The sequence below is a fragment of the Filicampus tigris genome, chromosome 16 (genome assembly GCF_054856515.1).
Source record: "Filicampus tigris isolate MCC_2025a chromosome 16, RoL_Ftig_1.0, whole genome shotgun sequence".
In the NCBI taxonomy this organism is placed as follows: domain Eukaryota; kingdom Metazoa; phylum Chordata; class Actinopteri; order Syngnathiformes; family Syngnathidae; genus Filicampus; species Filicampus tigris.
Window position 1 is genome coordinate 9986680 of NC_141232.1, and position 16237 is coordinate 10002916.

A 16237-nucleotide genomic window follows, 5' to 3' on the forward strand; every position below is an offset into this window, starting at 1 on the left:
ACTGAGAATCTAAACATACATAAAGAAAAAACAGGATATTTGCACATTATCATCTTTTGTTTATTAATATTGTGAGTACGTAAGTTTATTTAAGTCAACCACACCCCTCTGCCGTATGTCGCTACAATTGTCACAAAACACGCGCCGTACAGCGGCTCACAGTGTCGTAACACCGCATGCAAATTGAGAAAGAGGCTACGGCTAGTCTACTTACTTAGCATTTGTGCTCGTGAAAAGGAGTCTGTTAAACATCTTGAGGGAGCATAACTCCAGTTGAGAATCATGGCCGGAGCTGACGAATTCATGAAGTATCGTTCCCCGCTGGTGTCAAGATATGCCAGCAAGGAAATGGCGTACAACTTCAGTGATAGGAAGAAGTTCACAACCTGGAGAAAGCTGTGGATCTACCTTGCTAAGGCTGAAAAGGTTTGGCATTTTGTCGCTGGACAATGACAACCTACCGTTGCTGTAACTATGTATAATGCATCTACTATATTTGTGTTAATATATCGTCCTTCACGAAGGCAGATCAAGTTCTTTGCTCTAAAAATAGTTTCCAGGAGCCCCACACCATATGCTTCTGCTGACAGCTACACACTACTGCACTCTCGTTTTATATACAACATTGTATTGGTTCACTTAGAGAGTATGTAATTTTTATACAACAGCATACGTTAAATGCAATCGATTTAATCAAATGTACCAGTGTAAATTCACATATTGTCTGCTATTCTTTAATTGCATCTCACAAAGATATAGTTTTACATATGAGCATGTTGATACTCTTGCAAAGTACATTTGTAAAATAATTGTAGAATTTGCTCAGCAATATGGAAAGTCTACTACTCTATATGGACACTGGCACCGTTTAATTGATGCTCCAATGGAAAGCATTCTCACGTGATATTGTCAAAAGCTTAGCTGTGCAAATATTTTCTAAAGTGGACCATTTCAGTTGACATTTTCGATTGAAATTATTGCCTACGCGAGCCTCACATTTCGGGGTCAACAATCACTGAAGTTGCTGATATTTGTTTTCTTTCTTTCAAAAAATCGTTTTAGTCATACATTTAATAGTTATGAAGTTAGTGAGTACCACAGAGATGTTTTGAACAAGTTTCTTCATTCTTGAATGCATGTTGGCTGCAATAAAAGTACTGTAATGCAATTATAAGCCTAAAACAGCGTGACTACATTGATCATATTGAAGACCTGATGTTAACAAGTGGCAGGCCCAGGCTCACATGCATCCCCTCACATGACCTGTTACTGTATAGACACTTATCAGAGCTAATTACAGTCCATACTTGCACGTTCAGACTTTCTTTTTGAGTTAACACAGCTTGGGCTGTCTGCTCTGTGGTCCGTGTGTAAAAATGGTGTGCAGAGAATGTGTTGGTAACAGGAGACAGCAGCTTGCTATTGCTCAAATGAATGGCGCTTCAACAGAGCTAAACTTTGTTGACCTATTTGTGATTAATGTAATTTGTGTGCTCCATGAGAACCCAGAAACATACTGACCTTTAACAAGCCAGGGCTTGAAGTAGCAAATGGTTTTAGGGGTGGTGTCCATTTCCCCGGTTAATCTATTTTATAGTTCTATCCATCACATGGCTGCTGTAATTTAACAAAAATGCTGCCAATCTAATCAGGATATTACGTCATGTCACAAAGACGTCACATGCCTCTCTACAATGTGGAAAGACACAACAGATAATCAGATCAATAGCAGAGATAGTCTTTTCCACATTTTAAACAGTTGTTAACAAATGCTGAAACAACTGGTAATTGGAACCACATTGCTTGCTGCCATTCAGCACGCACATAAAATAGGGGTTGACATTCAAAGACATTTCCTTGATCAGAGATCTGGAAATTAAATGAGCAATTATTGATATAAAGTACTCCAGCACCCCCCATAAAGAAATCTTTATCCCCAGAACAAATTATACATGAAAAGCAGCTAAATGGCAGACCATAAAGTCAGAACAGAACAGCCAAGGCTCAGAGCACCCTTCACAATAAAAAATGAACATGGCAGTTCGCATGCGTAACTCCAACCTGCTGATTCTTATTGAGGAAAAAAAACAGAGCATAGAATGTGTGAAAGCAGAGCATTACCATAGTTGTTTCTGAAGGCATGCAACTCTTAAATCCGGGCTTGCCCCTATATTGAACAAGCCCTTGAAAAACAACCATTTAAAAATATAACAAATGGCAGGGTATAAAATATACATAAACGCAGTTTGACTAAATCCTCAAAGACTCCCATGCATTAGAAGTAGCGATGACATATGACCTCATTGATGGTAATGTCCCTGTTCTAATATCATGATTGATGAGATTATTACAAATTTATGAATGACTTAAAAATGCCATTCTATTAAATATCATCTTCGTTTCTCTCGCCTCCGTTGCTCTCCTTCTCAGGCTTTGGGTCTGCCCATCACGGACGAGCAGATTGTGGAGATGGAGAGCCACGCAGCGGACATCGACTTCAGCATGGCAGCGGAGGAGGAGCGTAAACTCAGGCACGATGTGATGGCTCACGTGCACACCTTCGCTCACTGCTGCCCCACCGCCGCGCCTATCATCCACCTGGGAGCAACATCCTGCTACGTGGGAGACAACACCGTAATGACCACCAAGCTCAAATCCCTCAAAAATTGCACGCATATATTTAAAAATGATAATTTGTTGATGCTGTGCTCTAGAACGGGCACTGTGGTGTATCATACTTCGCATGACTGCCCCACATTTGTGAGCCTTTTCCCCACGTTCCCTCAGCTTGACACCCCGACTCTAAATTGTCCATGGTTGTGAATGTGAGCAAAGAAAATATCTTAATAACTTTCTTAGTAATATGATTTCAGAGAGCGCCATGTGTTCATAAAAGTGACCCCCAGCATGCGTTCCACCACATGCTCCTCAACATGTTTTGCTCTTCCTCCTCAGGATCTGATTATGCTGCGTGATGGATTCGACATCCTCTTACCCAAGGTGAGGCTCAGCTGTATTGCCACAAATGTGCACCCATCCATCCAATTAAATCAGCACAATTTGTCATTTAGAAATTGTGGCTCTCAGATGTTTTGAAGCAGAACACCGCAAACGTTTTTTTATTCTTTCATATTGTCACATTGAATTCATGTGTGGGATTGTTTTTCTTATTTTGACAGTTGGCAAGAGTCATTGACCGACTGTCAAACTTTGCCGAGAAGTACTCCGACCTCCCCACGCTCGGCTTCACGCATTACCAGTAAGTCTGTTCTTTGTTTTTCTTCACTGCATACACAGTCTTCTTCCCCACCTCACCGCAGCCTTTCCCACCTGCAGGCCGGCCCAGTTGACCACGGTCGGAAAGCGAGCATGCCTGTGGCTGCAGGACTTGGCCATGGACATGCGGAATTTGCAGCGAGCCCGCGATGACCTACGTTTCCGCGGGGTCAAGGGGACCACTGGCACTCAGGCCAGTTTCCTGCAGCTCTTTCAGGGAGACCACGACAAGGTAAAACATTTGCATTGAAATTACCTACACAAGCATATTGAACACATTGTGGTCATGTGTAGAATGTTGGATGATTTATTTTCTATTAGGTGGAAGAGCTGGACAGGTTGGTGACAGAGATGGCTGCATTTAAAAGGTAAGTTGTGTGTATGTACTTCATTATGTACATTTGGACAATTGACTGGCTGTCGACATTTATAATTTTGATCGTCACCAAATTGCAAACATTCATAGATACATACCTCCTTCGTATGCCTGAATGTTATTATTCAATGTCAGTATTTTGGAAAAATAAATGCCATATTGTTGTGCCTTACAAAGGTAAAAAGAAAAAAAAATCTTGCATCACACACCCACCCACCAAAAACTAAATTGTGTGCCCTCTAGAGGCAAGGGAGTGAAGTGCACCATTCACTCCTAATCTATGGTACTAAGAGCCATTTCAATATTTTGGAATTTAGCCGTATGAGAATGGCAAAATATAATATTATAGCTGCACACCTGAATGTGTGCTTCCACCCCAAACTACAACCACATTAATAACAAGATTAATGACAATAGTAATATAGCAACACAGAGAGGCAAGCATTTGTGGAGTTGAGATGTTGAGGCTGTTAATCACCTGCTTCCTGCTCTACATAGAGCCTACCTGGTGACTGGGCAGACATATAGCCGTAAAGTGGACATAGACTCTCTATCCAGCCTTGCCAGTTTAGGAGCAACCGTTCATAAGGTAATGTAGTACACCCTTAGAGAAATGCCTCCCTCTAGTGGTGTTTCCTGATATCGTGTCTTTTTTTGTTTTTTCTTCCCCACAGTAAATGTGTTTGCCAATGTCAGATGTGGTGTATTTTTCCACAGATTTGCACGGACATCCGCCTACTAGCCAACCTGAAAGAGATTGAGGAACCTTTTGAGAAAGAACAGATTGGTACAGTCACTCACTCGTATGTTAACAACAAACAATCAAATGTGTGTATTTGGCCCAGAAAGTCAAAGAGATTTGTTTCATAGCCTGAAACAGAGGTTGCAAAACTAGCACCTACAGCATGACGACATTGCCACTTCTCTCCCCCACGCAGGTTCGAGTGCTATGCCGTACAAGAGGAACCCAATGCGTGCTGAGCGTTGCTGTAGCCTGGCCCGGCATTTGGTGGCGCTGATGGCTGACCCGTTGCAGACGGCCTCAGTGCAGTGGCTGGAGCGCACGCTGGATGATAGTGCCAACAGGTCAGCCTCACATGAGATTGAGATTCTATTTAGATCAAGGATGAGCAAAGTATGGACTGCGGGCAACATATTACGTGCTCCATTCTTTAATCTGGCCCATTTAGCATCTACACTACTCAGAGTCTTGTAATATATGTGGCATTAACATTTTCTTAAATTTTTTCTATGTATTTGTATTCATTTCTCGTGTTAACTGAGTAATTGTCAATAATAATAAAAAAAAATTATAATAATAACAGATACATTGTAGTAAAATAAATCATTACTAAATTTATGAAAATAAAAATGTTAAATGTAACATTTTTATTTTAATAAATTATATTTTAGTTATAGTTTAATTCTAAATGATACAATATAACATTGAGAATTATTTTTAATTTTTAAAATAAATTACATGCATTTGACATATTTTACCGCTTTAAAATATTGGGATTAAACAGGAAAAATGAATACTCATGTACAGTACAGCTACCTGAAAAACGACTTAAATACAGTAACAAAGCATTTGACCCCTGACTAATTTATGCAGCAGTCGGTTTTGGATGATTGTAATGATCGTTCACTTACTCTTTGTCATATAGGAGGATCTCCCTGCCGGAGTCCTTCCTCACTGCTGACATCATCCTCAGCACTCTGCAGAACATCACAGAGGGCCTGGTGGTCTATCCCAAAGTCATTGAAAGACACATCCGCCATGAGCTGCCCTTCATGGCAACTGAGAACATCATTATGGCCATGGTGAAGGCCGGAGGCAACAGACAGGTACGCCGGCACTATGCTATCATGCTCATCAGTGATAATTCCCATAGCGTGTATGGAAACATGGTTCCCCATCCATCAGTTGTCAATAAGAATTATGTTTACTGTCCTCTCAGGACTGCCATGAGAAGATCCGCGTGCTGTCTCAGGAGGCAGCAGCTGTGGTCAAACAGGAGGGCGGCGATAATGACCTGCTGTCTAGAGTGCAGGCTGACCCTTACTTTGCTCCCATTTTGGGGCAACTGGATGCCATACTAGACCCCAAGACCTTTATTGGTCGTGCTCCCCAGCAGGTAAACTAAAACTTTCATTATGTGATAGAGCATCCTCCTGGTGTTGTCAAGTCTCTGCAATGACTTGTTTTTATTTACCGTTGTCTTCCTCCAGGTTGCCAGATTCCTGTCAGAAGAGGTGCGCCCTCTACTGGAGCCGTACAACTCCAAAATGGACGTCAAGATTGACCTTGAGCTCTAACATGTCAACACATTTCCGAAGTGACGTCATGGTGAAGACAACATAACTTTAAGTAAGATCATGACTCTGATCTTAAGCTCAGATGACCATGAATCATTTGTCTTCAATAGTTCCCTCGTGAGGATAAGCGGTTCGGATAGTGGGTGGATGTTTTAACATGATAAATCAGGGATTATTTTCATGACTTCTTAAAGTTAAAATGCCATTAAAGTAAAAGAATGAATATTATGCTTTGTTGTTGTATGTGATATTTTAAGAAACAGAGCCACGGTTCTTTCATTTATTAGAGCATGTATTTACAAGATGCTGAGCTATTATTAATTTTGATTGGTGCCTCGGTAAACCCGAATGAACACACAGAAGGAACTGCATGGTGCAGTAACACAAATGAACACATGGTGGCACCATTTAACCATTAGTCTCTTGGCAAGTTTCTCCCCTATAAAGTAGCACTTTAATTTCATTATGTATACAGTGTAGTACAACATCTGTAATAGTACAATTAGTTAACAAACTAATAATTCGACCTATTTGATACCCCAAACCAAGCCCTTTAATTCTATCCTTATGATGCATTTTCTGTGGAGTATGAAATAATGTCATGATTAGTGCATAGTCAAAGAATACCAGGAAATGTCTACCCTTGGTCTTCCTCCCCTCCATCTGTCAGCTGGCTGGACAATAGATGAAGGGGAACAGCAGAGGAAAAATGTTTCCGACTAACGTAATGAGAACAACTACGTACATAATCTACATAATAGAAATACAGCTCAAACTGGTAATTGATTTTCCCAGAGGTTTTCCTAAAATAATACAATAATAGTAGCTAGAACAATGCTGTGCGGGCAATTTCAGTGCTGACCAGCAGGGGTTCTGTGTTGAGAAAATGTGAAAGTACTTTGAGTGAAGACCATATTTTGTAACATTTGTTAGGCCTGTTTAAGTGGGGGGAGGGTGGGGAGGAACGAGCTCCCACAGTAATTATTTAATCAAACTCTCTGTTTATTTTGACACTGTAACCAAATGATGTATTAATTTTGTATTTATACTTATTTTATTGTTGCATTTTTAAATTCACTCGGGGCTTATGCGGAGGCCCAGTTTATAAAGAGAATACTTGGCCCCCAGTGTACCACTCCTTCCTGACAGCATTCTTTCACATACTCCGTGCTGCGTGAGGACTAGAGGGGGGCTTTGACGTGCGGGCACAGCCTGGAATTCTATGGGAATTTCTCAAGAGCCATCAGTTGCCAGTATTCTGCAGCAGTCTGGCTGCTGATGTTCTACTTACACTTAAGACTAGCTTGTTCACTGCATCTGATTCCAGTGCATTTGTTTTATTTTGCACCTTTGCATAAGAAACAGACTCTGAAATGCAACTTTGTACAGTAGCTGACATATCATTCAAAACCCAATTTTAGCAACCGGGAGTTCACCTCAAATGGTGACGATAGTAAAGAAAAAAAGAAGAAGAGTTAAAGAGTTTTCTATCTTGCCTAGGGGCTGTTAAAATGACAAAATGTTCTGAAATTATACAGCAACTCATACACAGGAATTCAGAGGGAGTCCGCTGGTGCCAGAACACCCCCAACCCCGCTGTTTTCATTACGGAGAATAAAAGGCCTCAATAAAGTAAAGAAAACTCATAAAATCGCCAGTAGCGATGTGCGAAGTCTTGGAGGCCCTTGATGTAAATGTCAGCAAAAGGTCTGGGTCCTTTATTGTAATGGCGGGGAACATGTTTTATGTGACGCCCGCCTTGTTGCTTTTGACTTGGATTCAGCAAGGAGCAAGTAGTGGACTTGGCTTCTGTGCTTGTACTCTAATCTCTCCTAACACCTGCTCGGGCGCAACTCCCTTGACCAGAAACAAAAGCAACGGTCCTATCAAGCGATGGAGGACTCGCTTCCAAGTCCGCTATCCAATACCGTTGCAGGCCCCCTTAACCAATCCGCTTCACCCTTACACTGCAACCTGTCGTGTCTTATCATCACAGAGCCAAATCCTGCACATTCCACCTGGAAAGACCATTTTATCTGCAAGAAAGCTGCCTCTGCCAAATTTCGAAGGCTTAGAGAGGATGGGGGGGGGGGGGTGTCAGAGTTTGGGAGCACGATTAGGAGGTTGAGTTGTGGGGGAGGAGGGGCCGGCTTGCAGAATAGAGATTGAATTGTCCAGAAGTGAAAGCATTAGATAGAGAGGCCTATAGAAGCAGCTGACATATTAAGCAAGTCCTAGGGTGACGATGGACGAAGCGTAGAGGAGAGAAAAGAAGAAGAGTGGGCACCAGCAGCCGTGATCTCACCCTACAGTCCTCGTGGCGGCGGCTTTCGATAAAGATGCCCTTTTGCTGAAAAATGCCAAGCGCACCGCATTCCATCCAGCCACACAAAGGCCCGCCCTCGTCTAGGCCGCTAAGGCGCAATCAGACAAGGGATAATCATATAATTAGGCTGACTGCTGCAGATAGGGCCCGGCAGATATTACAGTATGTTATGTTATCAGACAGTGAAGCGAGTCTGGCCTTTTTAGAGGCGCACACGTGTGTGTGTGCAAGTGTGGGGCTCCCTCTGTGGCACTCACGGCCAACAGATTGTCACGATAGTGACTAACGGCTATAGGTCGACCTTTTAGACTTTGGTGATAAGAGCCTGTATTGTAGTCATGTAAATGCGTGTGTGTTAGGATGCATGAGAAAGTGGGGCCTTTTGGTGCTCCAATAACCAGGCATTTTAAAGCTGCCGTAAGAAGTAAACGGGCTCTTTTTTTTGCTTGCGGGCTCCCTATACAGTTGGAGTGATGTAAGTAAGCGTAGAACTTAATCGCTGCACTTCCAGACTTTCTGCTCCAACCCTGGAAAATCTTTTTTTTTTTTTTTTTTTTTTTGCTAGTTTGCCCATAGGATATAGGATAGGCTCGACCACAGCTCTAGTGAGGATGTGCGGGACAGAAAATGGATGGATGGATAGTGTGATGAAAGTTGAGTCCACGTCGATTAGTCACTCCTGATATCGTCCCCCAGAAAAATCTAGCAAAAAACAAAAGAGTGATTAGCGACGAATCAACATCACACTCCAATGAAAAGTCCATCCGATTCGAATGGTACGGCACGATCTGGGGGAGGTTAGGCTTCGATTCGCTTCACACAAGCAAAGCATTTACAAACGCAACAGCTCACAACAATCAGAAGCAAAGCAAAGAAAACTAAATTAGCTTACCAAAATTCCTAAAAGAACAACAGAAGAAAAGGACAACAGCTTTAGCTTTGAGCTTTACTTCAGACTCAGTAGAGAGAATTGTGGTAGCCCAAGTGCTATGCTTTATTTTATCTTAAAGCGGAAGTCAACTCAAACATATTTTTTCCAAGAATATGTTCTCAGCAGGCCCACGAGTTGAAACACAGCATTCTGATTAATTTTGCGTTTGTGGAACATAAGTTAAGCAGCAAAATGCACTTGTCTTTAGCCATTTCTGGGGGCGGCCATTTTGTCTTCTGTTGACTGAAAATGACATCACAACTGCTCACAACGACCAATCACGGCTGACCTGTTTTCTCAATCTGAGCCGTGATTGGTCGTTGTGAGCAGTTGTGATGTCGTTTTCAGTCGACAGAGGACAAAATGGCCGCCACCCAGAGATGGCTAAAAACGAGTGGATTAACACTTATTCCACAAACCCAATATTCATCAGAATGCCCTGTTTCAACTACTGGGCTTGCATTGAACATATTCTTGAAAAAAAAAAAAAAGTTTGCATTTTTGCATGCTAATTTATATTTATAATTGTATGTATCTATAAGATGAGCTTTTATGAGATATCAGGGTTTTCCCAATCTTGTGGACATTGGTAGGATGGCCAAACAGATAGCGTATCACCGCCCCTGCCCTCATTGTGGAGGCAGGATTTCGGTTCCCAGACCAGAATGGAGAGCCAATGTCCCTCCCGGTTGGCCACCACCCAACATTTTCCCCTTGCATCGTGGCCTTGGCTTTGGGTGTGTGTCCATCGCAGAATAGACTATTGTTGATCACGTAAGAAGGAGAGCCAAGGGAAGACAGAGGGCTAGAGGTGGTGGGAGACTGGAGCTGTTGCTGGCGGTCAAATGAGCTTTTAACAAGCTGCTCAAAAAGTAAATGGACAATCAAGTGTGGTTTCCCCTCCCACTACCAAGTCACCGTGTATCCACGCACTCATTATCTCTCGAGCTATTTTTTTTTTTGGTTTATTCTTGTTGTTGTAGTTTGCAGTGTTGTGGAACTGCACCATGACGCCCTGCGGGGCGAGCGCGCTCATAGAAATAAAAACAGACAAAGAGTCTAGTTACAGATTAGCATGAAATCTCCGTCTGCAAAATTATATTTGGAGATTAAATGGTTTTGAGGTGGTGAGAAATGTTTGTCTAAATAGATATGGCTGCCGTTGCCAATGATTTCCGTTTATAATCATGCTGTTTTTAGAGCCAGGCGACATGTTCTCAAGTTTTGCTGGACCCCTACCGCCCCCCCCAGAGGTTTGGATTGCTTGGAGCCTTTTCAGAAAGAGAAAATAGTTGGCACAGCTGAGTTTTACTAGCGTGCGACATTAATTGAAAATAAACTGAAGCTGCCTTTTGAAGTCATGCCATCTTTTTAAATTGGTGCCAATGCTATTGGAATACTACGTTATATCATCTTTCCCCACAAGCGTCCAGATAGCAAATGAGGCCAAAAATGGACGCTGCCATCTTTATGACAGAACTCTGATATGCAATTTTATAAGTTTACAACGGTAAAACACTATAAAGGTTTGAAATAGATGACCAGGTCTGAGACACACTTCCGATCTAGTCAGTGATCAGCAAATTAGTTTAACTTCCTGCTCCATCCACAACAGTGGAGGAAAACTTACTCATTTTAACTGCCAGCAAAATGAGTAAATATAACATGAGGTATACTTTTCCAGTAAAATTGATGGTGGCTCAAACGAGAATTTCTGTGTGCGACATTGAACAGGATTGAGTTGCCATATTAAGTGAAATTAGCTTCCACTGTTTTTCTTAAAGAAAAGTCAACCCAAACATATTTTTTTCAAGAATATGTTCTACGCAAGCCCACTAGTTGAAACAAGGCATTCTGATAAATACTGCGTCACATCCATCCATTTTCTGTACCATTTAGGATGGCGGGTGAGTTGGAGCCTGCCTGAACTGTTCTCGGACCGCTACTTTATTTAGAAAGTTGTTTGCCACCACTGCATTGCTTGTTCAAAGATGTCATAGTCTAATGGTATAAATACGTTTAATGATTCATCTATTATGCTCATTACTATTGGATCTCAGATGAACCTGCAGTTCCTGTCCAAGGATGGGCTTGACCATGGGGCCACTTGACGTCAAAGAAGTTCCCTCCAAAACAACGAACCTTTTCCCCTGTCCTCTCCAAGCTGGCCCGCATTTTCATATTTCACCGGTATTTCCGCATGTCTCCCACAGATGCAAAATAAAGGCCATCAGAGTAATCATTATAATGTGGAACAATAATAACTGGGGGAACTGAATGAAAGCCTGGAGAGGCTTGTTGACCTTTCAGAGCTAAACTGGTCCTGGCTTCTGTCTGTGCACTGTTGAGCCCATTGTGTTCTCAGACCTTATCATTGTGTTGCAGTTTCCTCTCCCTGCTGTGTGAGTGCACATGTGCATGTGCGAGGGTGAGCGTATGACTTGATGCATGTACAAGTGTCCTATCCTCGCGATCCGTGTTATGAAGATGAATGGAAAATGAATAGGGATCTGTGAATATTAATTATGTGTGGCTCATTTAGGACAGGTGTGCTAATGCTTTTCTGGTTCTGATAGTTTGGTCTTTTTTTGACAGAAGAATAAATGTGAGTTGTAGAAATGTGTACAGTGATGTAGGAAATATGCCATGGCGTCACCATCATCTCAACAGCCAATCAGATTGCTCCAATTGAATCTGGCGTTGTGCTAACTCGCTGTGATGTATCAACCAGTGTTGTAGGCCTTTGATCATTTAATATTTTTCTTTGGCACCTATCAACTGAAGTCAGTACTCATTATTCGAACAGACTGTGTACAATAGCTTTCACATGAGTATTTATGTCCAAAATATTTATTTACTTATCGTCGCTGTCCTGTGAAAAACACTTATCTCCAATTTTGGAACATTTTTTAGTTTTCACTTTAATGCGATTTCTGTAATGCGGAAACATAATTCAGGTAAAAATAAGAAAATGAAGAAAAAATGGAGATAGGTGTTTTTCACAGGACAGCGACGTTATATAGAATGATATGATATTCACATTTACAGGTTGTATCCAATAATAAGATAATAGCACATTTTGGGTGAGAGGTGGGGTACAAAAACTGGACCTGAACTCACCACACTTATTCTTTGTCAATTTTTGGTGATTTTGGGCAAAATATTCCTTTGTGTGGCTACAGGCTGTTCTGTGCAGATGCATTGTTTCCCAAAAATCCTATGACGAGGCCTGTGCGAATTACATTTTATATTAGTCAAATATTACTTAAACAAAAGCGAACCATAATTTCTTTACAAACATGAATATTTAATTAATTTTGTATTAAAAGTGATATTTACTTTTTTTTTTTTTTTTTAAGTAGGGTGCAAACACCAACCTGCTCTCTTCTGATGGCCTTGGTTAAAATAAGGGGTTTTGTCCTAATTGACTGTAGAAAATGTTCCTTACATATGATCCATTTTGGAAAATGCGTTGCAATTCCATAGTGACATCATATCAGGCTGGGTGACAAGATGGCGGCAGAGCTCGTCGCTGTCCAGTTGTTTTATAGTTAACCTTCTACTATGTGCCCTGCGATTGGCTCGGGACTGGTCCAGGGTGTATCCTGTCTCTTGGACGTTCCACTTCACCCGTGACCCTAATGAGGACAACGATGAAATTCAATGAAATGGATGGATGGATTCTGAGTATTCTATTCATACATATGATTTAGTCTTTCCTTAATGAAGATAATAGATGCCAAGCCTGCATGAAATGAAGTGGAAAGATATCCAACGTCTGTCTGTCTTATCTCTACAATGAATCATTTCTGAGTTTCAGCTGTAACATGAATTAAAGCAATTATACTGTCATGCAAGCGCGCATGAATTGGTTTAACCGAACCGGGACTGTCTCTCTATTTCCAAACAGTCCGTTTGTAAGGCAGCCGACGTTAGCCTGAGCCCTTAAAAGTTGAATCACTTCGCGATCTCTGACTGGTGTAGGAGAAACACGTCCTGTGATGTCACCGTCACCTTTGTTCTTGCAGACAATACACCCACACCACTGGGCTTCCCCTGCCCCGGCAACAGGGGGAGCTCTTGTGTCCGAGTGGTATGTGTGCCATGACTCATCGCCTCCTTTCTCCCACGCATCACACACGCGCACACACAAACACACGCATACACGTTTAAACAGTCTTCCTGTCCAAGTATTATAGTGACAGATACATACAATACATGGCTTGCTTTACAGCAAAGGATAGGAACAATGGGGACATGGGCTCCATGTAGGATGTGGGGGTGGACTGTTGTCCTGGGCAACTGATATTCCATCACAGCTCCTCTGACTCTGGCACCGTCAAGCATGCTCCTTATTGAATCAATGGCCGTATTGATGCTCATGGAGAGAGTGAGACAACAGAGGGGAATGAGAGAAGGGCAGAGAACAACTGTGTGTGCATGCGTGAGTGTGTGCTGTTGTTGCTGAGTGCGCATGCTTTATTTTTTGCCAAATGTGCAAATCTTTCGTTTTGATTTTGTCCGCACTTGAATTTGGTGTAGATTGATATGTGCGTGCGTGTGCGTGTCTTTGAAGATCTCAAAGTAAACGGCGGTCTACAACAATGAGTTTAAAGTAACAGATGGCCAAGGCAGTTGGATGTTTATATGTGTGGTGTTTCTTTATGAACAATCTATTTATGGAAAATAGCAGCTCACGTTGGCTGGCTGACATCATTGCTGGATAAAGTGTACTTGCTGGAGTGCAAAAATATTTTCTTGTCTATCTAGTATAGGCAATAATATATTATTTTACCTATTAGGACGTGTAGTGTTAATTCATATTAAAAAACATAGAGTAATACAAATGCAGATACGCTCTGTGAAGCTGGCGATATTGTATGATATGGTATGAAAAAAATATCACACACCCACATTTCATTTTACTATTCTGTCCGCTCACGCAGATACTTTATGCTTCCATGCTGACATCCTGACAGTGGGTGAGAATAAACCTTTTCCGTACGACGGCTTGGATCCGCTGCCGATCTGGCGATGTTGGAACTGATAAGGGAACGGCCACAACAAACTACCTCTGGCCATCAAAGCTATCCTACTATTGTTCCTCCGTGCACAGGAAGAAAGGTTTGTTGTGTTATTGTTGGATGAGGGAGAATGAGTTAGTGCGAAGTGTGTACCGGTATATATGTACTGTATACGTGTGTGCTTGTGTGTCTTTTGGGGGTGATTGGGTATGGGGGGAGGGGGGGGGGCAGTGTCTGTTTATTTCTGAAATATGCATAATGTGTAAGGGTTACGTACGGTAGATTGTTCCGACATACAGTATGCGTGGTGACAGGAAGCCTTGGATTTCGGTACCTGAGTCAGAGCGGAAGAGAAGCTCGCTGTGCAGGAAAACACCTGGGAGCTGAGGGAGAACAAACAAACCCAGAGGAGGGAAGAGGAAGAAGCGGTAGAGGAGAGGCAGGATGGGGAGGGGATTGAAGCGGAGAGAAGTGAGGGAGAGCAGCTGCTCTTGAAGCCTTCGCCGGAGTCCAGGAAGAAGGCCGAGGAAGAGAAAGTTCCGGTTTGTACGTCAGTGAAGCATCATTGTGCCGGCTTGCGAGCGAGTCGAGTGGATTCGAATCGCATGTGTTCAAAGAGGCTGGCCTCTGTTTGCGGTCTTGGTTGCGAGCCATCGCTTGCGCATATAATGGACATTCATTGCGACGGGTTTTCACTGCCATACTGCAATTCATAGTTTATGGCTTTTTGAAGCGACAACTATTTTTCTGGGTTTTTGCATCATATTGCAAGGGTACAGTAACCCTTTTGGCAATTGATATTTGAACATAAATGGTGGAGCAACACATGTAAACATCTTACATTATCTTTTGGTATTTTGCATGTGATTGACTACTTACTGTATTATTGTGATGAGATTTTTTTACAATTTGAGGTTAACATAAACTCTGACTATAACATGTCAGTTTGTGAGGATTTTTACATCTGACCAGGTTTACTATGAGCTCTCAAACCGAAGCCCTCATTCTGTAATTGGTATGAAGTATCAATATTTGTCACATAATGTATGACCATTAGTGTCTTTATGTTGGATAAGACGTACAAAGATTTTATTGCTGAAGAACTAACACACCCCAAAAAAATGTTTTTGCAAGACAATGTTGACAGCTATTTGACTGAAAAACGCAGACTAACCCCTCCCAAAGCTGCACACATGGAAAGTCTGGTCTGTTGTAATTGTCCAGACATCATATCCTTGACACGGTTCCCCACTCAGCGGCCATGCGGCCTTCCCACTCTGTCTGTTCGCATGGCATTGTTTTCAGACACAATTTTCATTGTATGCGCTGTAGGAGGGGGAAATCGCTGCCAGAGCGGACGCCAAGCAGGCTCGCACTCGGCGACCTTCATCAGCAGTCAGCCAGTGGCATCTTTATTGCCTGCACCACCTTCCTCCTCCCCTTCCCCCTCGCTCACACCCACCCTCGCCCCAATCGAGCCTTCTGGGAGGTAAAACCTGGATTTCCCCGTTTCCACTCTTTCTATCGCTTTAACAACTATCGCCTTTCTCGCACCCTCTAATTAGCAGCACTCCTCTCATTTCCTCTCCTCCCCTACTAAACTATTAGCTCCTTTTATTCAACGAGCTTTCTCCCCACCTTTCCTCTGTGCCTGTACCCGTTTGCCACCGTATTGATCTGGCTACATCAATGTAATATACTATACTGTATATACCGAATATGTGCCATGCATTTTTTTTCTCTCAGGGTGCACATGTTCTCGCCTTCTTTCTTCTTTGCATAATAAGCTACAACGTCTTCTCTCTCTCGTACCTGACCAGTACATTAAAAACATTCAAGGTGTTTCGGAATACAGTTTGTTTCCGTGCCACAGCAGTGCTGTCCGGGCAAGTCTGATTACGTTGATTACAGGATCCTTATCTAAGTCGATGTGCGACAAAGACTTGCAAGACTGATGAATAATGTGAATGAAAAGTGAAAAGGAA

The 16237-nt window shown here is 42.2% G+C and overlaps 1 protein-coding gene across 2 annotated transcripts; it reads left to right on the plus strand.

Moving 5' to 3' along the window:
- The first annotated feature begins 127 nt into the window (after nt 1–127).
- adsl (adenylosuccinate lyase) lies at nt 128–11851 on the plus strand. Of its 2 annotated transcripts, XR_015090167.1 has the most exons (13): nt 128–426; nt 2431–2634; nt 2956–3000; nt 3180–3259; nt 3337–3508; nt 3598–3644; nt 4151–4241; nt 4370–4439; nt 4591–4738; nt 5320–5500; nt 5614–5790; nt 5885–6023; nt 11289–11851. XR_015090167.1 is itself a non-coding variant. In XM_086056133.1 (12 exons), the coding sequence occupies exons 1-12, from the start codon at nt 283–285 to the stop codon at nt 5969–5971; spliced, it is 1446 nt and encodes a 481-aa protein (XP_085912259.1). In that variant the 5' UTR covers nt 128–282; the 3' UTR covers nt 5972–6199. The 2 variants fall into 2 exon arrangements, 1 of the variants encoding a protein (XP_085912259.1); XM_086056133.1 differs by lacking the exon at nt 11289–11851 and having other exon boundaries at nt 5885–6199.
- Nucleotides 11852–16237: the final 4386 nt, after the last annotated feature.

Coding starts and splice junctions, on each gene's coding strand:
- adsl (XM_086056133.1), top strand. CDS start 283: ATGGCCGGAGCTGACGAATTCATGAAGTATCGTTCCCCGCTGGTGTCA. Junction 2,635..2,955: donor GCTACGTGGGAGACAACACC/GTAATGACCACC, acceptor CTTCCTCCTCAG/GATCTGATTATGCTGCGTGA. Junction 5,501..5,613: donor AGGCCGGAGGCAACAGACAG/GTACGCCGGCAC, acceptor CTGTCCTCTCAG/GACTGCCATGAGAAGATCCG.